Source organism: Equus caballus, chromosome 11, assembly GCF_041296265.1.
Source record: "Equus caballus isolate H_3958 breed thoroughbred chromosome 11, TB-T2T, whole genome shotgun sequence".
NCBI lineage: Eukaryota > Metazoa > Chordata > Mammalia > Perissodactyla > Equidae > Equus > Equus caballus.
The window spans coordinates 51,836,805-51,860,941 of record NC_091694.1 but is presented as its reverse complement, the minus strand read 5'-3'; the positions used below and the strand labels follow the sequence as shown (position 1 = coordinate 51,860,941).

At 49.0% G+C, this 24,137-nt stretch overlaps 1 protein-coding gene across 21 annotated transcripts in view; it reads left to right on the top strand.

Moving 5' to 3' along the window:
* Window positions 1–24,137, top strand: part of PIK3R6 (phosphoinositide-3-kinase regulatory subunit 6) — a 53,300-nt gene that overhangs the window by 4,774 nt on the left and 24,389 nt on the right. For 7 of the 21 annotated variants that reach the window (XM_070228191.1, XM_023653488.2, XM_023653484.2 and 4 more), the window contains 8 exons: window positions 7,909–8,010; window positions 8,078–8,152; window positions 15,232–15,315; window positions 15,927–16,018; window positions 16,742–16,810; window positions 17,691–17,823; window positions 17,994–18,063; window positions 19,099–19,282. In XM_070228191.1, the coding sequence (XP_070084292.1) occupies window positions 7,998–8,010; window positions 8,078–8,152; window positions 15,232–15,315; window positions 15,927–16,018; window positions 16,742–16,810; window positions 17,691–17,823; window positions 17,994–18,063; window positions 19,099–19,282 (720 nt within the window). In that variant the 5' untranslated portion in view covers window positions 7,909–7,997. Of the gene's footprint in view, window positions 1–7,908; window positions 8,011–8,077; window positions 8,153–15,231; window positions 15,316–15,454; window positions 16,019–16,741; window positions 16,811–17,640; window positions 17,824–17,993; window positions 18,064–19,098; window positions 19,283–24,137 lie in introns of those variants that run through there. The other 14 variants (XM_070228195.1, XM_070228197.1, XM_023653485.2 and 11 more) reach the window with 7 other exon arrangements.

Here is a 24,137-nt window from a genome sequence, read left to right as displayed (position 1 = left end):
GGTGTGGTTTTTAAGGTGAAAATTGAATTTTAGCAACATACTAGGCAGTGCACATCTCCAGATCGCCCATGTGAATCTGTGAAACGGGTGTGTTGTCAAGCGTGTTGTGAGCACGGGGTCCGTGAGAGGGCCAGTGTGCTGACATGGACCAGGAGTGTGGCAAGTAGGGCCACTCTGGGGTCATTAAGAAGTCACAGGCTGGTAGACCCCCAGATCGTAAGGGCAAAGACAGTGTCTAAACTCTCAGGCCTTGCACAATTTCTACCACATGGATGATGTTCTATAGATGCTCTTTGATCTACTCAGCAACCTCAGCTGCTCAAAACACTGCCAGGAACGAGGAAGAGAGCCAGAGGGCCTCTGAGCAGCCCGAATGGATGTTCCAAGTCCGTGGATGGAAGTTTCACACTCTTTTCATAGTCCATTCCTCAGGCTTTGTTTCCCCCAGCCCGGCCCCCGGCTGTGTAGGATGGAGGCTCCCTTCACCTGCCAGCAGCTCCTGAGATCTTCACCACGTGCTCGTGTGTGGTACGTGCACTCAGCTCCCGTCGAGCACAACCTCAGAGGCGTGTTTGGGGCTTAGCCGGGCAAGCTTTGTTTTCCTAAGAAATTCATGTCATTCCTGAAGGCAAATGAGAGGTGACACATTTTGAGAATGACCTAGGTTCTACTTGTTTCCATTTCCTGTCTCAGTGCAAGCGTGTCCCCTGAGGGCTCTCCCCCACGCTGGTGTGGTCAGCAGCCCCAAAGGACAGGAAGTAGATTATAAAGGTCCCTGGCAGAGGAGCAAGGGGGCAGCATGAAGCCATCCAGTGCCTGCGCAAATATATATCTAAGCACTGAATTAATGATTGATGAATGAATGAGTGAGCAAATGAATGAATCGAAGAATGAATGAATGAATGAGGAAGTTTCTAAATTTTTTTAGAATTTTACTTTCAATGAAAAATAAGCCCAGAACACCCTTAGCTTTATACAGTAAGCCCTGAGAGACGCACTCCTCTTTTTTTTTTTTTTTTTTTTTCCTTTTTCTCCCCAAAGCCCCCTGGTACATAGTGTATACTCCTCATTGTGGGTCCTTCTAGTTGTGGCGTGTGTGGGATGCTGCCTCAGCGTGGTCTGATGAGCAGTGTCATGTCCCCGCCCAGGATTCGAACCAACTAAACACTGGGCCGCCTGGAGCGGAGCGCGTGAACTTAACCACTCGGCCACGGGGCCAGCCCCAATGTACTCCTCTTTTAATCTACATCTTTGTGATTTCTTTTCCTTCGAGGCTGCTTGATGTTCATTACTGGCTGAACCCACCTGGACAGAAGTCTGCCTGTGCGTTCACTTTATTTTACTAGGGCAGACGGTGCTCTGTGAGGTTCGGAGCAGGAGGAGAAGGGGTGCAAGGGGCAAGGGAGGTGGCCACAACCCCACACCCCAGGTTGAGGTTTCTGAGCTCTAGCCCCAGTTTCATCATTCTCTGGCCACGTGACTTTTGGCAAGATACTTCACCTTCGTTCATTCGTCAAATACTTCTCCAAAATATTTATTCACTGTCTACTAGGTGCCAACAGTGCGCTAGGTGCTGGACGCGCTGCAGTGAATAAGACACACCAGGACCCAGGGTATGTGGATCTCCCATGTAAACAGTAGCCAAGAAAACTCATCATTACACAGGACAATTTCCGATGCTGATAAAAGCTATGAAGAAAATAAGAGTGTGCTAGTGCTTGAATGGGAGGGCTGTGTTGGATAGCATGGTCAGGAAAGGCCTCTTGAAGGTGGTGACACTTAAAATGAGACCTGAATGTTGAGAAGGAGCCCGCTAGGGGGGAAGGTGGTCCAGGCAGAGGCGTGTGAAGGCCCTGAGGTAGGACTGAACTTGGCAAGTGAGAGCAACACAAAGAGCCATGAGATGAGATCCTGGTGAGCCACAGGGAGAGCGGGAAGAGATGAAGCTGGAGGGGTGGGCAGGGGTCAGACCAGGCGAGATTTAGGCAGGATGAGGAGTGTGGAGTTTACCACAAGATCCAAGAGGAGCCATTGGAGGGCTTGAACCTGGAACTGAATTGTAGGGGGAAAGAGGGAAAGCCGTAGATCCATTGGGGCACTGCCAGAATCTGAGAAAGATTATGGCGTCTGGGATCCCATGGAGGCAGTGGGGTTGGAGCAGAGCTTATTAGGATCATTCTCTACAACAACACAGCTAATAGAGGAGGACCTGGGAACCTGACTCCCTAGGTCCCATTTGGGAAGCTTCTCTTGGCTTCCCCCTACCGCTGGATTTGGGGTCAGGACCCAGATCTGCCCTGCCCCCACTGCTTGTCCACCCTGTGCTGTGGCTCTGACCACCCCATGTTGCCATTTTCCAGCTCCTCCTCCTACACTGGGAAGGCCCCAAGGTCAGCCAGTCTTTCATTCAGGGTCAAATTTTCATGTTTAAATTTTCATGGTTCATTCAGATTTCGATGTCTACTCTTACCCACAAAAACACACACTGGAGCATTTTCAGAGAGAAGGAATAGGCGTGAATGTTTGACACAGTCCTGTCTTTAGCTGGGTCCCTGATCTCCATACTCAGCCCTTTATGAAAATGGTGCCATGAACTAGTCTCTTGTGGTACCTGGCGCCTTTGGGGGCACATCCCACAAAGGAAGAGGCTGCGGTTCAGAGAGGCCAGCGATGGGTCCCACAGGTGGGGGGTGGAAGAGCCGAGACTCAAACCCAATTCTTCAAACTCCAGCGGGTGACCCCCACAGCACAGCGTGAGTCCACCTTGCAGCTCAGCAGTCCTGGGAGCCGAAGAAGGGAGAGGAGAGCAATTCTTTTAATAGTTTTATCCTTTTCTGCCCCTGATTTTAAGTGAAACAACAGTACAATGCAATGACAATGTTCTTAAGTTGAGTGGTGGGCTCACAGGTGTCCATTTTATTATTATGCTTCACAACTTAGATGTTATCGCTCTCTTTTGTGTGCCATCTGTCACTTAATAAAGTCAAACATACTTAATATTAAGAAATCAGAAGATGTATTAAATGCAAGAAATGTATTAAAGTAAAAATTACCTGTAACCCCACTGCCTGTGGGTAAGTGATGTCGCTTTTTTTTTTGTAGTTTAATGTGTCTCATTAAAAGATAAGAGACTCACACACACAAATAAATACAAGTAAAACCGGGGAAATCTAAACGAAATTGCTTCAATGTCAATATCCTGGTTATGATACTGCGTATCTTATGATATGGTGTCACAAGATGTTACCATCCGGGGAACTGGGTAAAGGATGTCCCTGTTTTATTTCTTATAACTGCATGTGAATCTACGATTATCTCAAAAGTTAAAGTCTAATTTTTTTAAAAGACTGCTCTTTTTTTAAACATAACTGCAGTGCTCTTATCTCCCTCCCCCCAAACTTCTGTAGTGTTCAAATTCCCGATTGCCTTTAATGTAACAGTTTTTTGTAATACTTTGAACAGGGATCCAAAGTTCACACATTTACTTGGTTGATAACGTCCTGTAAGTTCCTTTTAGTCTATAGGTCCCCCTCCCGTTTATCCTCCTGTCTGTCCTCCCCACCACCGCCCCACCTTCCCGGCAATTTATTTGTTAAAGGAAACAGAGCATTTGTTCCGTAGAGTTTCTCGGAGTCTGGATTTTTCATCCTGATAGTATGCATCAGCGTGTTCTGTATTTCCTATTAGCTGGTAGCTGGATATAGAGGCTTATTTGCTTTTAAGATATCTAAAAACATGCACAAGTTAAAAAAAATTAAAATGGTAAAAAAAAAAAAAAAAAAAGGGTGTATATTGAAATGTCTATCGCCTTCCGCCGCGGTTCCCCAGGCGTCTTCCTCACCGGTGCTGGTGTCTTGTCTGTAAATGGTCTGCTTTCATAAAGCTGTGAGAGCACCACTGAACATACTAAAATATTCTTGTAATGTTGAAGATACAAAGGGCATTCCTTTTTTTGGTAAATTCTAGGATTTGGTAAAAACTATATAAGCATATAAGCACTTGATGTCACCAGAAATTAAGATGTGGGTTTTTGGGTTTTTTTTACAGTAAAATTGACTATTTTTGCTATACAGTTCTATACATTTTAATGTATGTGTAGATTATTGTGACCATCACCACTATCAGATCCAGAGCAGTTTCATCGCCCCCAAAATTTCCCTCTTGCTCGTCTTTAGTCAATCCTTCTCCCTACCCCCAACCCCTTACAATCACTCATCTATATTCTGACGCTATAGTTTTTCCTATTCTAGAATGTCATGTAAATGGAAGCACACAGCCAGTAACCTCTTGAGCCTGGCTTCTTTTACTCAGCATAATGTCTCTGAGATTCACACTTGTCATTATAATATCAGTAGTTTGTCTCTTTTTATTGCTGAGTGTTCCATTTTTGGCTGTATCACAGTTTGCTTATCCATTCACTTGTTGAAGGCAGTGGGTTGTTTCCAGTTTGGGGCCATGATGAATAGAGCTGCTGTACATATCTGTGAACAGATTTTTGTATGAACATAAGCACCAATTAAATTCAGTTAGTTGATACATCATTCAGTTTTTATATATCCTTGCTGATTTTCCACCTGCATGTTCTATCACTTGCTGAGAGAGGACTGCTAAAATCAACAGCTACAATTGCAGATTTGTCTACTCGTGTTTGGTTCTATTAGTTTTTCCTTTATATATTTGCAAACCCTGTTGTTAGGTGCATACATGTCTACAATTGTTATATCTTCTTCATGAATTGACACTTTTGTCATTATGTAACGTCCCTCTTCATTCCTGGTAATTTTCCTTACTCTGAAATCTACTTTGTCTCATATTAATATCGCCACTTCAGCATTCTTTTAATTAGTATTTGCATAGTATTTTTTTTGTCCTTTTCCTTTAAATTATTTACGGCATTAAATTTGAAGTGAATTTATTGTAGACAGCATAGAGTTGGTTTGTTTTACTTTTTTAAAAGAAATCTATGCTGACAATCTGTCTTTTAATTGGTGTGTTTAGACCATTCACATTTAATGTAATTATTGATATGTTTTTATTTAGGTCTACTATTTTCTTAGGCATTTTCTGTTTGTTATTTCTGGGTTTTGTTCCTCTGATAGAGGGAAACAAGCAATAAGGCTTCTTCCCATGCCCTTGGGACCACAGTTCCTCTAGTTAGAAAGAAGAATTGCCCCTCCTCAGAGCTTTAGGCACCTGCACAGCCGCTGTCACTGCTGCTGCTGTCACAGGATTGCCTGTGAAAAGAAAGAAGGAATTCTCCCATCTCGCTAATATTTAGGGGCCCGTTTTCTGCTCCTCAGACCAGAAAAAGGCTTTTCTTCTAGCTCTTTTTGTCGGCCCTCTGTGTGCACTTCTGAGTTTCAGGCTTCCTTTGTATCCAGGCCAGGGTATAACAGAGGGGGAAACGCAGAAAACTCATTGCCAGATTGTTCTTGCTTCAAGTTCTGGTTTCCTTTCCCACTCTGCCTGCTATCATTTGCTTCTCAGAATCCTTGGACAGCTGTTGCCTACACACTATCCAGAGTTTTTAGTTGCATTCAGTGAGAGAGTTACAGTGGAGAGTACTTATTCCATCTTAACCAGATCTAGAACCTCCAGTGTCACATTTTGATGTTCAGTTTTTCCTGACTTTTTTCAACGTGTACATACAAATTTAGAAATATCCTTTTTAAAATTAATGTGTTAGAAATGTGTTAACTGTTTTGTTACCTACCGTTTAAAATTAATACTTCTGAAATATTTATTTTCAATTTAGTAAATCAGATATACACCATCATTTTTGTGACTGCATAGTATTCCACTGCATAGATTACTCTAATTCATTTAATTGACACTCTATAATTGGGTCTTTAAGTTTCTCCTGGTTTTTCTCCATTATAAACAATGTTTCAATGAACATTGTTGTACACGCTCCTTATTAACTGGTCCAATTATTTCCTTGAGATATATTCCTAAAAGTGGAATTACTTGGACAAAAAGTATGCACATTTTGAATTTTCATACTTATTGCCCAACTGTGCTCCAGAAAAGCTATGCCAATTTCCATTCTTACGAGCTGAGTAAGACAGCAAATTTTCTCATATCCTCACCAATAGTTGATGTTATTATCTTTTCTAATCTTTTCCAATGGTATCTTAGATTTTAATATTCATTTCTATGATTATAAAAGGCTAAAACTATTCACAGTACATTATAATTTTAACACATTGAATTCGATTAGTTGATATTTATTTTACTATTGTACGTCTATATTTATAGGTGAACCTGACCTATTTTTTTTTTATTGTGGTAAAATATACATACCATAAAATTGACTAGTTTAACCATTTAAAAGTATAAATTCAGTGGCACTAAGTACTTTCACAATGTTGTGCAATCATCACCCCTATCTGTTTTCAGAACTTTTTCATCGTCCCAAACAGAAACTCTCTACCTGTTAAAAAATAACTTCCTATTCCTCCATCTCCCCAGCCTCTAGTAACCTCTCTACACTTTCTGTCTCTGTGAATTTGCCTATTTTAGCTACCTCATCAAAGTGGAATCATATAATATTTCTCCTTTAGTGTCTGACTTATTTCACTTAGCACGATGTTTCCAAGGTTCATCAACGTTGTAGCAGGTATCAGAATTCCATTCCTTTTTAAGGCTGAATAATTTTCCATTGTATGTATATGCCACATTTTGTTTATCCATTCGTCTGTTGGTGGACATTTGAAGTGTTTTTACCTTTTGGCTATTTTGAATAATGCTGTTATCAACATTGGTGTGCAAGTATCTATTAGAGTCCTTATTTTCAATTCTTTTGGGTGTTTACCTGGAAGTGAAATCACTGGGTCATATGGTGATTCCATGTTCACCCTTTTGGGGAATTGCCAGACTGTATCCCACAGGAGCTGCACCGTTTTGCATTCCAACCAGCAACGCACCAGGGCTCTGGTTTCTCTACATCTTTGCCAACAATTGTTATTTTCTGCTGTTTTTCTTTCTAAAATAGCCATCCCAACGGATGTGAAGTGCTTCATCTATTTTTTCTAAAACTCTCTTTATTAGATTTTGGTATCAAGGGTAAACTGGCTTCTTCAGAGACTCTTTCCTTTGTTCTCTATGCTTTGGAACAGGTTAAATAACATAGAAGTTTTCTTTACTCTGCAGGTTTGAAAGAACTTATCAGTGGAACCATCTGAGTCAGACAACACCCTTTTTTAGACCTAGCTCTTTGATAGCTTTCTGTTTCCTCCCTGGTTTCTAATAGAGCAGTTTTTCTAACTCTTCTATAGCCTTTCAAGTCATTTTTATTTTCCTAGAAAACCATGAATGATATAGAGGGTTCAGATTTTCTTTTTGCTACAAGCATTTGTCATTCCCAAGATTATCTCTGTTTCTCTCTCTCTCTGGATCAGCTTTCCCAGGTATGTTTCTTTTTTTCTTCAAAGAGCAAGCTCTTGGATTTGTTCAGAATTCCTCTGCTTTTCAGTTGTGGGCTTTGTTGCTCTGGGAAGCAGACTTCGGGAGTCCCTCCTGCTGGGGTCACAGTGGGGCAGCCTGGGGTCATGGTTGAGGGTGTGAGCTCTACACCCAGATGGTCTGAGTTCAAATACTCATTCCTTTACTTACTAGCTACTGGACCTTGAATAGATTTGTAACTTCTCTGTGTAAGTTTCCCCATCTGTAGAGTGGGAAGAAAATAGTAGCTGCCTCATAAGGCTAATATTCATATTAAAGAGTTGATAGTTTTTAAGTGCTTAGAAGAGTGTCTGGCACATGGCAAGCACCATATAAGTATTTCTTAAATAAATCTGGGCTTCCCTTCAGCGTACTAGAAGCCGAGGTCACCCAGGAGCCTCTCACTCCCCAAATGTACTTTCTGTACCTCCCCACCACTTATGCTAACTGCCTCTTATTTTGCAGAACCACTTCTGTGCAGAAAAACAACCACGTTACTTTCCATTCTGCCGCCTGAGACAACCACATCCTCCTCACACACTCCCCAGGCTCCCATGGAGAGCTCAGGTCAGTATGGTTGGGGGAGAGGGGTCTGGCGCACCTGGCTGCATAGTGGGGAAACCCCCTCTTGCAGGTGAGAATGCCCCCAGGACTGGCAGGGCCAACTCCACCCAGCCAGGCTGTGAGACCCCAGTTCGGCTGCCCAAAGGTGAGAACATCTCAAGGGATGGACAACCAGACCTTTGTGTAAGCCCCAGCTGCTTACAGGTCACTGAGCTGGACATTGGGAATAATGACAATAATATCCAAGATTTATTACCAAACACTTGGATTTATTTGACAAAAGCCTATATAGCACTTACAATAAATCAAGTAGTGAAAAAAGCACTTGACAATATAGCTCATTCAGTCTTCATAACAACCCCAGAAGATAATATTATTATTGCAGTCATTTTACAGAAGGGGAAACTGAGGCACAGAGAGGACAGGTGTTGTTTCCAAAGTCACATAGATCTTGTATGGCCAAATCAGCATTTGAACCCAGAAATCTAGCTTCAGCTCTGAAGGGAGTTTTCCCATCAGGACCAGGACCCTACCTGTCCTGGCTGTCTTCCCAAATTATCAGTGTTTTGAGCTTTCCCCAACCTTCCTACAGCCCTTGGAGTCCTCTCATCCTAGAGCTAAGAAGAGGGGCACCTGAGAAGTAAGATATTTATTTTGAGGGATACAAAAGAGCAACGTTTCAAGGGCACCAAAGCTATTGTTATTTTGCCATTCCTGCAAACGTTTTTAGAACAATCTGAGCCTTTATTCCGTATGGGGGTAAGAGAGGATAAGGGATGGGATGGAAGCAAAGCATGAGCAATGTTATTCCAGCCAACGGTGCATCTGGGTGCAGATCCCATGATTTCAATGAGCAGCCGAGAGGGCGAGACGGAGCTGTCTACACACCAAGGAATTCTCAGACAAGTCCTCATCTCTGGTTGGAAGGGCAGTGAGTGAGCTCCTAGTGGTCAATGTGAGGGGACCCAAGGGCTCCAGGAGGATGGACCCTGACTCAGAGGTCAGGGTTGGGAAAAGGTCACCCTCTGAAGTGGAAACAAGTAAACACAACATGTACCAAAAGACATTCACCTGTAGAGAACTCACCTACCCCAGGAGCTCCAAGTCTGAATTGGAATACACGTAAACAAACCATTTTCCTTTCAGTTGTACTACGGCTTACCTGGCACGAGGTAATGTGACCTGGGTTAGTGATTTTATAGTGATTTTTTTAAAAGGGAGTGGACCAGAAAGAGTTCGTTGGTGCCTCTGCATTTCCATTCCAGGAAGGGGGTGCTGATTCTGACAGCTGACATCCAGAGAGTGGAAAAGGACAATTCACCTCAACACCCTAGTTTGAGGGAAACATCCCTTGGGAATTATGAATTCAATCCCTTTGGTAATAATTTTGTGTGTACCAAGTGACACGAGGTTCCCTGTAGCCCTTTCACCTGGGCGGACATGTCCACCCTCCCACTCTCCACCCCTCAGCTGGAGAAGGCTGAGGAGATATTAAGTTCGGTTATTCCGCCAGCTTTCCCCATCCTGATGCCACGGTCCTCTGTGGGCATCTTAGTCAGGGTTCTCCAGAGAAACAGAACCAGTAGGATGTGCATACATATACGGAATGAAATTTATTATTGGCTCACGTGACTGTGGAGACCGACAAGTTCCAAGATTCGCAGTCAGCAAGCTGGAGACCCAGGAGAGCCGATGGTGTGGCTCCAGTCCGAAGGCTGGCAGGCTCAAGATGGAGGAAGAGCCCATCTTTCAGTTCACGTCCAAGGCAGGAAACAACCCATGTCCCAGCTGGAAGGCAGGCACTCAAGCAGGAGAAATTCCCTCTTACTTGGGTGAAGGTCAGCCTTTTGTTCTTTTCAGGCCTTCCACTAACTGGATGAGGCCACCTCACATTAGGGAGGGCAACCTGCTTTACTCCATCTATCAATTTAGATCTTAAACTCATCTAAATACCCTTACAGACACACCCAGAAAAATGTCTGACCAAGTATCTGGGTGCCCTCTGGCCCAGTCAAGTTGACACATAAAATTAACCATCACAAGAGGGTATGGGGTAACTCCGAGAAGACGAGGAATGGTCCGCTTGAAAAAATCTTAGAAGATTTTATTCAAGTCACGGCTGGACCCCCAGAGAGTTCGAGCACTGGTGTCTCCAAGAGTTACATTTCTGAACAAAGGTTATGCCTTTTGCAAAACAAGCTAACGAACAACAACAAAAATTAACCTTCTCCGATTGTATTCTTTTAAATCTCCTCCCAGCACTATAACAGCCAGGAGCATTGCCAGGGAGGGGCCATCCTGACACTGTGACCTCATCCCTAATTCTGGGATGATTGTCCTCTGGGAACTCGGAGCATCTTGTCACTATACTCGTTCCTTGACTATCAGATCGATTATCTAGAACTCCAAGCTTATCACTTAAGACAGTAATTCTCACTCCAGCTGTACAGTAGACTCTCCTGGGGAGCTATTAAAGACATTGATTGGGCCTGGCCCCGTGGCCAAGTGATTAAAGTTCACACACTCCACTTTGGCGGCCAGGTTTGTGGGTTTGTATCCTGGGCATGGACCTACTCCACTCACCAACCACACCATGGAGGTGTCTCACATACCAAAAAAAAAATGGAGGAAGAGTGGCACAGATGTTAGCTCAGGGCTAATCTTCCTCAAGCAAAAAAAGAGGAGGAGTGGCAATGGATGTTAGCTCAGGGCAAGTCTTCCTCAGGAAACAAACAAACAAAAAGACTATTAGACCCCACCCTCACAGATATGATTTAATTGGTTTGGGGTGGGATGTGCATTGGTATTTTTTAAAGCTTTCCAGGTGATTCTAATGTGCAGCTAAGGTCGGAAACTAGGAGAAAGGCAAATATCCTAAGAAGGGGGTGGGGAGAGATTCAACTCTGTCTAGAGAGGGCAATGGACACCTGGCATTGCCAGGTCCTAGGACAGATGTGAATGTCTGAAGTTGAGGAGCATGCCCTGAGCTATGGGGGTCCTACCGTGGTCAGGACGCTGTCAGCCTGTCTTGTCCTTCCTTCTCTATTATCTCTTTAGCTATAATAACACCTACCCTGGTTTGAGAGTTGGGAACCTTTTTACAAGCAACTTTATCAGGGGCATTTATCTGCATTCAGACCCCAGGAACACATAGATGGACATACAGTCATGGGCCCACCTGGGTGTACCCTCTTCTCTCTTTTCCCGGTAAGCAGATGAATGGTCACACTGAAGAGTGCAGCTTTAGAGAACAGCACTTGACAAGGAGAAAGCTCTGTGCCAACAGCTCTGTGGCCTGGTGTAAATTGCCTCTCCCCTCTGAGCCTCATTTCCCCAACTGTAAAATGGGAAGAGAGCGTCTGAGGTCCCTCTGGGTCTGACCTCCTGTGGTTGGAGGGGCAATATGACGCCTGGGAAAAGGTTCTTGACCTTGAATCTATGAAACAGAGAGAACGGTATTTGTCCCAACAAACTCACAGGGCTCTGCTCGGAATCCAATGAGATAATATATTCGAAACAATTTGCATATCCAGGAGTCAGTCAGAGAATGTCAGCTGCTATAACTAATGGCCCCAATGTCAACGGATGAACACAAGTCCTTGTTTCCCACTCACACCCCCATCCAATCTGGGCTCCATACATTCTTTTGGGGATGAGTCTTCTTCGCTCTCGTGGCACCATCTTCTTCAACACAAGTCTCCCACAGGCCCCTTGAGTGGGAAGAGAGAGCGTGGAGGGTAGTGCAGAGATGTATAGCCAAGCCCGAGAGTGACATACGTCACTTCCACCACATTCCATTGGCCAGAACTCAGTCACACGGCTCCTGTAGAACTTCAGGGGTGTCTGGGAATGTAGTCTTCCCATCTACCTGCGACAAAAATGGATTGGTTTGATGAACATGTAACCTCGTCTTGCCACACCTATGTAAGACTGTGCGTATGCCTTTCAAGTGCTATTTAAATGTTAAATATTAGTAGTAATCTGGATACCAGCTAGCAATGTCCCACATGCCTGGATGGAGGGGAGGATAATAATGGATGTCATCTATTTATTGCCTGTTCTGAGTCAAGAATGATGTTAGACATGCATATCATATATGAACAACAAAGACACTTGAGGCACAGGAAATATCCTGTTTGTTTCTTTTGCGTAATCAAATAAAATCCAGCTTCAGGTTATCACTTTCCAAGGTCAATACAAATTCCGATGTCATTTGCTTGGGGCACCTCCCCGCTCCCTGGGATCTTGTGAGAAGTCCAGAGCTTACAAAGTCTGGATGGTGGGGAAAGTCTGTGGGCTTCAGTCTACTGTGGCTGCAGCCCCCAGAACAGCTTGGTCAGGCTTGTAAGAGAGGGGGCTCCTTTGGGGACATTCTTGTGCTCTGGTGAGAGTGACCCGGGAGACTTTTGCTGTACACTCAAGGGCATAGAGTTTAGTGCGTAGCTGCCCTCGTCTGAGATCTTTGCCACCACTGGTAAGCTATGCTCCAGCCAGCCTGGTCTTCCTCATCCCCTGGGTCCACACACCCTGTGTGCCCTCGCGGTCTTGGGGAATCCACCCTCCCACCCTTGTATTGCAGTCTCCTCTGTAACTAAAAGCAGCAGCCTTCCTCCACATCCCTCTCAGACAATCCAGCTTGACTGTCTCAGTCAGCTAGCCAGGGGGCTCAGACTCAAGGGCAGGTAGAGGATATAAAGGAGTGAAACAAGGAGAGCAGGGACTGTGAATAACAATGGTGGCTGTGTCCCATCTCAAGGGAGAAGCTTGTCGCATGTGACAAACATGCATGCCTAGTGTCAACAGACTTTCAAGAGATTCCAGAAACCCAAACTTTTCTGCAAAATCTCCTGATTTGCAAATGTTGGCAGCTAATTCAATTTTTTTTTTTCAAGACATCTACAAGCCCAAACAAAACACGTCTGCAAGCCAGATGTGGACCAAAGCCTGAGAGTTTGTTCCGGCTGCCCAGACTTTCGAAAACAAAGTTTATTTGGGGTTGTCTCCCAGGGCTACTGCCAACTTCTCTATTTTTCTCTGAAACATAAAAACTTAACTCTGTTTGCAAAGCGGGGGAAACTAGGGCTCAGAAGACAAAAGCTTGGCTGCACTTCTAGCAATGAGGCCAGGAGGAAATCACAGTTGTCACAGTTTGAAGTCTTTATGTGCAATCCACAGTAAGAAAGAGAGAGAGAGCGAAGGAGGGAGGGAGGGAGGGAGGGAGGAAGGAAGATATAACGTCAATTAAATTTTTAATAACTCACCCTGTAGTAACTCATTAAGTCCTCATGCAAGGTGGAGACGGGTAGATGGAAGGACAGCTTGGGACCGGCCTTCACCCGAGGCTAAATGATCTCCTTGTCAGTTCAGGGAGATGCTGCCCTGCCCAGCAGAGTGGCCAGGTGGGCAAACGTGCACTGTGACAGCCCACTCTCAGCCTGGAGGAGACTCAGGATCGGGCCTTGACGTGGTCCAGGGGGACAAGTGAGAGGCAGGAGGAAAGTAGGGGTTTCAGAGACGCCGAGTGGCCCCGGCGGACTTTGCACAGGCCCACGCCAGAGCCGTGGAGGGGCCAGTCTGTGAGCACCAGTGCATGGGGTGCCTTGTTCTAAATACATTTTGACTCCTGGACAGCAACCTGCTGATTTTTTTTAATTTGTCATCTCTATCCTGCCTACTTCCGAAGACAACTGAGACAATCAAGAAAGATGTTAAGTAGAACATCCATCAGGGGCTCCGAAGAGGAGCAGAGAAGGGAGGTTCCCATCATTTGAGATGAGCTGAGTTTTGAGGCAGGGCCCCAGTTCGGCTGGAAGTTTCCTGACAGCTAAGGTGAAAGGGGAACCCCTGAGGCATGTGGTTTGTGTTGCCTGGCAATCAGAGAATGCACACTTGCCTACAACGAGAAACTCTTGATTGGAGTTCATCGTAAACAAGAATTTATAGTGTGGAGAGTGTCTCCCACACATCCTGTGTTAGCCCAGATCCTCCAAAAAGCAGACAGCCAGACAGGATTAGACGTGCAAGGCTTTATGTGGGGAAACACCTGTAGGACAGAAAACGGAGAGGGAGCTGGTAAAGGCTGGGAGAGCCAGCTGTCAGACCGTGATGCGAATCTGACTTGGAATGAAGGAGAAAGAGAAGCGGGGGGGTGGGTGGAAATGTCTTAGACTAACAGGCGGTCAGTGGCCTCGAAGCATGGCCTTGCACAAAGTGATGTATTCTACAGCACAGCAGCACAATGCTCCCCCACCTTGGCCAATTCAACTCCCTGTAGTGGGACATCAGGGAGGTGCATTCTCACGGCTACCACATTTTCCAAATGTCAATTGTTCTTGTGTCACTTTCATCATTTTGCCATATCAGCATACCACTGTTAAAGAAATTATTACTCTGACACTTGTTAAAAACAGTAAGGAAGACTTCATTTAAGACTACTGCAATAGGGGAGAGAGAGTGGACTCAACTCCAAATAAGGCAAAGACAGCTGGGGATTGCAGCCAAACAAGAGAGTGAGGGCCAGTGGATGGAAAACGGCTCAGAGGGGACATCGGGGCGGGGGTTCTTGCTAACGGGACCTAATAGGATTCTTGCTAGAGGTGGCCAAGGGCTTGAACATCAAAGGTGGAAGAACCTGATCAGATATCAAGGGTGGGAGATCCTCCATAAACTGACTTAGCAGGATTCTTGCTAAAACTGGGCTAGGCAGGCCAAAGGCAGGACAGGGGCCAAGGTCAGGGCCCAGTGGAGAAGAGAGCTACGGGGAGCCTAGTAAAGTTCAGTCAGGGAGAGAGTTGTCACCTCCTGTCCTAGTATTTATCTGATATGTGTCTTTAAACTTCAGCTTTATGTGTAAGTTGAAGAGCTAGTTATATATATATTTTTTCTAATATACATTAAAATAAGTGCATAATTATTCCAATTTTACGGTCATTTGTGTACACCTAAAGTTGTCCTGCTGGCCACCACTGGTTTACATGCTGCTTTTTGGGGAATGCTGGTCTTCCACAGAGCACAGAAGTGCTGAGCGGAAAGCCATGTTCCCGCCCCGGCCCACGTGCTGGCTGCCGGCTCCACGTTGATTTCTTTGGGGCCCCTCTTGAGGCTCATAGAATGGGCTAAAGACGTTCTCAGGGAAAGTGAAGGCAGGGGCGAGGGTAAGGCCAGGGAGGCTGAGCTCCAAAGTTCCTGGCCTCAAAGCCCCCCACCCCTACCCCTGCTGCCCAGATGTGGAGCTGGACCTGGAGCGGAGCGTGCAGGCCGTGCTCCGGGAGCTCAGCGCCCAGGCCCCAGCCCTGCAGAGCAACCAAGGTAAGAGCCAGCAGGCAGGCTATCTGCTCCTCCCACCGACCCCACCAGTCCAGCCATCTCTGCCCATACGTCCTCAGAAAACACCCCAGCCTAGAGCTCACAGGGTGAGGGGCTTCTAGCCAAGTCCTCTTTCTGCTAGAAACACCTGAAGCCTGAAGGACCAAGAAGACTTCTCTGCCGCCAGCCCCCGACACCAGCACCTGGGGCAGAGCGCACTGGGGATAAGCCGCCCTCCTTCTTAACCGCGTTCCCTGACTCCCCTTGCAAACAAAACCCCAGGCTGCCAGACTTCCAGAAATGTGGCTGGGGCGCTGACCTGTCAACAATGCTGCTCCACAGCCGTACGCACACACCCGTTCCCACTACTGCCCCACCTCTGCTCCTCTCTGCCCTGGGAATTCACTGTCCACAAAGGGAAGCAGGTCAGAACTCCCACACCTAGGAAGCCCACCCATGTGCACCTGGAGCCAAGCGCCCAGCTGAGGGGTCAGACCTGCGCCTGGTCAAAGTCATAGTCTGGGACTCCAGGGCTCAGGGGCCTGCTCAGAGGGGTCTCCTCTAAGAGCCCCAACCCCGCCTGGTTGTGCGGGCTCGCCTTTCTCCCGGCCCAGGCATGTGGAGATGGTCCCTGCACAAGAAGGTCGAGCGAGATCCCAGCAAGAGTCCGGCACTGGTCCGCATTCTGCTCAGAGAACTGGAGAAGGTGGGTGTTCGGGCTTCGGGGAGGCAGACAGGGAGGAGAGGAAGAGAGGCTGATCCAGCCGGGGACTCGGTCCCATCAGTGCTGTGTCCCCCAAACTTTGGTCATTTTGGACCGCCTGCAGGATTTTTACCATATTTCTCTCCCTCTTATACTTTTCTATAAGTATGGAAAATACTTATAAATATTTCTATAAGCAATATTTTCTTTACATTGACTCCCATTGTTTTACTGGAGTTATATTTTCAAAGAAATCCTATAACATGATCATAAATGGAAAACCAATATCACCTGCAGAAACAGAAAACACCTATAAACATAAATGTGTAACTATTAAAAATGTTCAAAATTATCCTGTACCACCTAAAACCATCCTCCATGCCACCCAATGCTCTGTGTGCAACTGTTTGGGAAACACTGCCCTCCAGAGAGCCTCAAGTTGGCAACAGGCTTGCCAGCTCCTGCCTGAGTGGACGCTGCCCCTCCCCGACGGAGCTCCCCGCACCCCTCCTCCCCCACACCCTCACAGCCGGCTTCCACACCTGTGCGCCCTCCCCACCCCACCCCTCTCCCATTCTACCAGTGCAGACTGTGCCCCTCTCCACTCCCCCTGGCATGGTGGAACTTCCACCCCATCTCCTGCCCACCCCCAAACTGCCTCCTGCTAGGACGTGTTGAGCCCCCCTAACCCCCAGGCCATTAATGTCATGTGATCCCATTTTCCAGGCAGAAAGTGAGGACCTCCGGCATGTCATCATTCCCTTGCTGCACACTCTAATGTACGTGCTTACCAAGGTGAGCTGGGCCTGAGGGTCAGGGTGGTCATGGGGACCCCCGCGTGACTGGGCTGGACACTGTCCTCTCCCCTCAGTGGACAGCCACTCTCTGCCAAGGCGAGCCTAGGAGAACTCGTGGGCAGCCCGCCCCAAACTGACTTCTCTGCACTAGCTGTGCCCTCTCCCTAGCACACGAGGAGCGAAACTGGGGAGAAAATGGGGAAAGTCGGGCCGTGTGCAGAACGCATGGAGAGCCGTGAATGCCAGAATGAGATGCTTAGGTTTGCGCATATGTGCAATAGGAGCCATCGCTGGTCCCTACACAGAGAGGGACATGAAACCAAGAAAATGTCTTGAGAAGAGTAACCAGGAGCTGTGCATAGTCACAGGGGGCAGGGAGGGGGTGGTGGTGAGGAAGACGGGGTGGGGGGGTAGGCGGGAGGGGGGAGAGCAATTCCAGGGTTGCTGGAATCCGTGGTCAGGATAGGGCTGGGCTCCGGCCAACGCAGAGGGCTTGGGGGAAGGGGAGCCCCTGGGGCACAGCGGGGTATCTCATGCCTGCGGGATGCCAGGAGGAGCAAAGCAGGCCGAGACGTGACTCCAAGCTTGCCAGCCTGGAGAAGGGCAGAAATGCGCCGCCCCGCAGAGCGGAAGGGTTGGGAGGGAGTGGATCCCCTGGCGGGACAAGATGAGATGGATTTCCATCTGGGTAAGTCTGAGAGGCGGACAAAGAGGAGGTCTTCTGGATGCTGGGAGAAGAGGCTGAAGGTGTAGATTTGGGACAGAAGTGTGAGCCCAGGTCTGGCTGTCAGGCCCGCCCTTCCTCCTCTCCCACCCCACCCCACCCAGGACCCTCCGTGACCTAGGGCTCTGGGCACCCCAACTCCCCCCTCACCCAGGCCACGGGCATCGCCGAGGAGCTCTACCGGAGAACCTACGCCTTCTGCATGAGGTTACTGACCCTGCCGGCCCCCTACTGCACGGTCGCCCTGGACTGCGCCGTGAGGCTGAAGACCGAGACGGCAGTCCCAGGTAAGAGCTCCGGGTGGCTTTATCTCCCACGCTGCTACCCCAGCTCCGCCCAAGGTCTTGCCTCGCCTCCAGGGTTCCAGGGAGCTCAAAAATCCCAGCACCTACTGTGGGAAAGTCGGGAGTGGAGGTCAGAGAGCCGGGCTGGCTGGCTGAAGGGGTCTGCTTTGCAGGGACGCTGTACCAAAGGCTGGTCATCGCCGAACAGAACTTGCCGAGTGAACTGTACCCCTACCAGGAGAGGTGAGCGGCCCCAGACAGGGCGCTGCCTTCCGCCCCCTCCAGGTGTTGGGCCGGGCGGCTGCTCCCCGACACAGGGGCGTGAGAGGAGGCCGGATTGGCAGGGGGGTCAGCGGAGCTTCCCATCCACCACACGTGTCCAGCGGTGGACGGGGAGCGTCCTCTCGAGATCGTGGAAAGCAGGATCGGTCTTTCCTCTTGGGCTGGATCCAGAGCTATGCCGCTCACGTGCAGAGGGTGGACGTGGCCCCTGGGCCCCCCGGGAGTTCTCTTGTTCCATCTCCGCCCTGCCCTTGGCCGTGCTGCCACATCACCAGCGGGCAGCCAGCGGCAGCTCCCGAGTGTCGATAGCGGAGGGATCCCAGGTGACACTCACACCAGGAAGTCTGGGGCCTTTCGGCTGCTGGTGCCCAGCCCTTCAGATAAGATGAAGGAAATGCCCGCTGTTAGTGTGGGGAAGAGGGGCTGATGGTGTTGGGGGTGAGTGGCCTCCTCCCCTGCAGGCACCTCTGTTGACCTGGCACTGAAAGGTGTTGATGGAGGCCCTGTGCTCGCGGAGGGTCCAGGGAAGTGGAGGGGTCCAGAGGAATTAGCATCGGAAAGGCTGGGATGACACAGTTGAATAAGGAGGAGAGGGTAGATGAGGTCAGTGTTCTGGTGTGATAAGGGTGATGAGAGAAGATGGACTCACTCAGGGCTCTGGGCCCCAGCTGGGCAGGAAGGATTTAGAGTCCCTCCTACAGGCATGTGGTCATTGGGCCACGGCGCTGAGGGAGGGAGCCGGACTTAGCTTGGAATTTACCAAGACCTGAGACCAGAAGGACCAGCTGCCCCTCTAGAAGGGCCATGTCTGCTCTTATTTGCCACAGTCCCCACCAGTCCATATTGTGTCCCCTTTAGAGACTTTTGCATTTGAGTCTCCTGTTTTTGCAAAGAACTAAATAACTTGGGGAGCTGCAAGGCTCTGAGGGTGCCCCTCCAGTGGCTCTCCTCCCCGTAGTCATTCTCATCAGTCCCTCTCCCCACCTCTGTCCTCAGAGTGTTCCTCTTCGTGGATCCTGAGCTGGTATCTCCCTCCGTGTGCAGTGCCCTGCTGCTGGAGATCCAGGCGGCCCAGGAGCAGCAGACACCAGAGGCCTGCATGCGCCACGTGGTCTCCCACGCCCTGCAGGCGGCTCTGGGGGAGGCCTGCCACGCAGGCGCTCTGCAAAGGAAGCTGCAGGTAATTGCCCTGCCCTGGCCCTGGTTGTCCAGCCCAGGGCCCTGCACGCCCACGGCGATGCTCACCCGACTCGTCTTCCCCCTTCTCCTGGTTCCATATCACCTCTTTCCCCTAAATCAAAAGTGAATACACATCCGCTACGGAAAATCTGAAAAAAATGCAGAGAAGCCAAAAAAGAAAATAAACATCACTCACTCCTCTACCCAGACAGAATAGCAATTAACATTTTGGTATACTTCCTTACTAATAATGACGATACTAAACATAATAGCTACTGTTTACTGAATGTCCATTGGGTTCCAGACACTGTGTTAAGCACCTTACATATATCACGTTTAAAAATTCTCACCACAACATTGTGAAATGGATACAATTACCAAAACTAAGGCACAGAGACGCAGATAACCTACAGGGGGTCACACAGCTACAAAGTGGCTGCGTCAGAATTTGAACCTAGATCTGACTTCAAGTCTGTGTTCAATCACCTCCCAGCTCCACTGCCCAGCCATTCCCTTTTAACAAACTGAGATATGACACTCTGCATACGGCTTTCTATACCGCATGGATATATGCATATATATCATCTTTATTTTTCCCTTGCCTTTGGGATCATACCACACGGAAATCTTTTCCTTGGAAGATACGTACTTCTAATGGTTGCACGTTATTCTCTCTAGTGAGTTAGCTGTTACTTATTTAACTTGTCCCCTGTTCCTGTTGTGGGGAGTCAGTTTATTTCCAGCACTTATCCACTGGTTTCCTAGTTTTTCTCTCTGGCTCAGCCTCGGCCCCTGTCCACAGCCAGGACTCCTGCAGGCTGGAGGCTCCCTGGCCCAGGGTTGCACCAGGTGCTGGGCTTCTCGGGTAGGGGAGGATGCCGCCCAGGGCAGAGTCCAGCACTGTCTGAGGTGACCCTTTAGCAGAGAAAGGTGACCCTGTCCTCCGGGAATGCTGGGCTGGATGATGGCCAAGGTTCGGAGCTGCTCTGACTCAGGGCTGGGGGGCTGCCGTGCAGGAGGGGGCGGGCGCCAGAAGGGAGGGTGCCCTCGAGGGGTCCGCTATCCCCTGCCTGTTCTGCCCCAGGAAGTGGTGTCAGTCCTCCTGGCAGTCCATGTCTCAGACCCTGCTTTGCCCTCAGAACGCATCGGATGGTCCCTCTTCACCTGTCCTTTCCCCATTTGGCATCCTCCACACCCGGAGCCCTACACCTTGCATCCTTCCTTTGATGGGTGTCTTTTATGCAATGCTGGGTGCCTCTTTAAACCGTGTTGATTGTCTTCTGTCATTCGTTTCCTCTAAAAGCACCCTTCACACCTTTAGACTACCATTCCTTTGTGGTCACCCACCTGTCTAAGCATTTTGACTCTCTCCCCCCACCCCCCACCTGCACCGTCCAGCACGCCCCTCCTTCTACAACACCCACTTTGAGGAGTTCACACCACACAGCCGCATGGTGGAGGAAAGCTCCCCCCTCCTCATACCTAAGCCCCATCTTGGTTTTAGTACAGACACCTGTGGCCCCTAATGTGGGCTCCCCCCCCCCCCCCGCAATGGCCGTGGCTCTCGGGAAGGTGGGGAGGCAGCAGCTTTCCTGTCCAACGTTGATTTGTCTGCCGACCCAGCAGCCCCCTCCACCCCTCCAGCAGCTCTGGCAGTTGTTTCTGGCTCAGAAGGTGCCATTTTGACACATCCAAGCCAAACACGTAAGAACAATGATTTTTGCTTCTCAGTGATATGGGGAATACAGACCCCAAGCCTCACTCCATCCCCGAGTTGGAGGCAGCTGGGGTTCAGGGGTACCCTTAGGAATGAGGCTGGCTGGATCTGAGGGTGTCAGGAATGGGGTAGGATTGGGAGACACCAGGTCAAGAATGGCGGGGAGGGAGAGGGCGGTTCAGGGCTGGAATGAACAGGTTTGTTACATACACTACTTTGCAACAGCAAAAAGAAATGCTGAAAGTAAAAGCTGTGTTTTTTAGGCAGAGTCGAACTGTTATGCCCCCACCCCCACTTTATGCAGAGCCCGCTGCTCTGAGTCTCCATTTTGTGTGTAGAGCACGGGGGAGGGGCTGAAGAAAGCAGGGAGAGACCAGAGGGAACCCATCACTGATCTTAAGTTAGAGACCCTGGGAAGCTTAGAGTTGAGGGGTCCCTAACCGTCCCCAGGCTCCCATCCTCCCCCACCAGGTGCTGGGGTTCCTAGACATCGGCCTGGCCGGGTGCTCTCCAGAGCATGTCCACCACCACTCCCCACCCCCTGGGACCCCTGGCCTCCTTATCTGGAATTCTGCCTCTTGAGGCAGCTTTAGAGATGCCATTCCCAGTCATAACCTGCTGGCTTGAGGACAAGTGGGGCCTGGGGAAGGTGGCTCAGCCAGTCACAGGTCTGGTGGGTCGGCCTTATCTGACCACTAACCCACATCCCGTCTGCTGAGGGCCTGGTCTAAGGCCCAGGTGGGGAGTAGATTGGTCTCCCCATGTGTGGAAACCAGCTGACAAGGCCTCATGACTGGGGGGTTCAGCTTGGGACAACCTGCCTCTCTGACCCTCTGCTGGAGGTGGGTGCTAGAGGTGGGTGTCTCTAGGTAGGGCGGCCCCATGTGTGGTCAGGAGAGGCTTCTTGGCGAGGCCTTGAAGCCAGGCATTTCCGGAGGGCCATGGGAGCGAGGCCAAGGCAGGAGTCTGGAGACGCAGCTCTGAGAGGCAGCTCTCAGTGGCCGGCAACTGGACTGCGACCCAGCCCCAGCTTCTCAGGGTCTAATTGTCCTCATTTCTTCATTCTGCTGAGTTCGGAAGGAGCTCGCCCACAGCTGACTCTGTAGGAGGCGCTGGAGCTGAGCTGGCCTTTCAGAGTCATCTCAAATTAGGGGGAGGGCCAGGCCTTTATAACTCCACGTCTACTAGTTATTGGATGTGGACTGTCCTCAGGAAGGGAGCATGACCTTGGAGAGGTGGCTTTCTTCAGCCCAGGGCAATTTTGGAGAGGGACTCTCCTGAGAGCTGCCAACTGCCAACACTCCCAGCAACAGGGCTCATGAGAGCCTCAGTCCCAAGAGTGGGAATCTGGGGAGCCGCCAAGGCGCCTACCACATCATCTCCCTCAGAGTCAAAGCCAAAGTCATTACAAAGTCATTACATTACAAAGACCCTCATGACCTTCCCCCACCTCCTCATTTCCATCGCTGATCCATCTCGTGTACCCTTGCTCTCTTTCTCTCTGCTCCAGCTACACAGGCCTCCTTATTGTTCTTGAAACATGCCAGACATATTTACACCCCAGGGCCTTTGCACTTGCTGTGCCCTATGCTTGGAATGTTCTCTCAGATATGCACATTATTTGCTCCTTCACTTCCTTTAGGTCTTTACTCAAAAGTCACCATTCAGGGCGGCTCCCCTGGTCATACTATCTAAAATTTCAGCCCCACCCCAAAATTGCACATCTTCCTGCCCTTCTTTGTTTTCTCTTCAGCACTTATTATTTATCATCCTATAAATTTTTCTTGTTTGTTATCTCCTCCCATGCACCCACACACAGAGACTAGAATATAAGCTCCATGAGGACAGGATTTTGGTCTGTTTTGTTCAGTGCTGTTCCTCAGCACCTAGAGCAGTGCCTGGCACAAAGTGGGTGCTCAATACATATTTAATTAATTTATTTATAATTAATTTATAAAATGAAGCAACAAGATGAGCTGGTCCCTGTGGCCCCTTCTGCCTCTGATTCCATCTGCCTCTCATTGCTTCTGTTCACTCAGCTGATGGTTGAGCGGATAGTCACTGGAGCCCTAGCTGGGCAGAACGGCCCACTCTCCCTCAGCCCAGGAAGCTAAGACTCTGCTCAGCAGACCCCTAGCGCAGAAGAGAGGCGAGAGCAAGCCTGTCGTGCCTGCCCATGTCACACGTGTGGGCCCTGCCTCTTCCATTAGGAGATGGGCTCAGCTGGTGGCAGGTGAGGCTGAGGGAAGACAGCAAGAGAACCGTCTCTGGGCAGTTCCCAGGGTGTCAGGGCCGTGCCCCTGGAGGTGCTAAAGAGCCTGGGGACTGCAGGGTGAGAAACTCTTTTAAACCCCGTTTCTCTTACGGAGAAATGCTCAGCTTGGTGCTTTGCCCCAAACCGCTTTAACGCTCACTGATCTCCCTTTTTAAAAAGAGAAAGCAAGCTTCAAGCTCTAGAGCCCCGACGGCCACCGCACCTGGCTAGAATTTCCTAATCATGCTTTGTGACCATTATATTCCTCTTAGTTATTTTCTATTTATGACAACTGACACTAGCCTTTTTATTAAGAGTAGGGATACAAAATTTCCTTTTGGAATAATTTTGAACCAAAATAGTGAGCTGATTTAAAGAAAAATAATGAGTAAATAATAGTATAGGTGGTGGGTCAGGGCGGTGTAGGAAGGACAGAAGTTTAGGAAATATTCAACAAATATTCATCGAGCACCCACTATGTGCCACGAGACGTTCTAGGTGCATCTGTGGGATGCAGCTGTGAACAAAACGGACAAAACCCCTGCCTTCCTGGAGTTTACATCCTACTGGGGGAAGCACGTTGATCCAAGTGCTTGGTGTCGCTCGAAGGAGGCTGGCGCCAGCGGCCATCCCTGCCCCTCTGGGTTCCGACGTTGCAGGGCACCAGAGGGTGAGGGGCAGAGGGGACCCCCAGTTGCAGGCAGCATCGGGCATCAGCTGCGGCGGGGCGGAGAGGAGCCTGGACGTGCGGCGCAGCTGCCTTCGCGGAGACGCTCCGCCCGGTCCCAGGGGCAGAGGGGCAGCCACGCTGGGCTGTCCACGCCCCGAGGACTTGGCGTCGGCTCTGGGGTGGGTGGGTGGGTGGGTGGGGGCCGGGCCGGGACT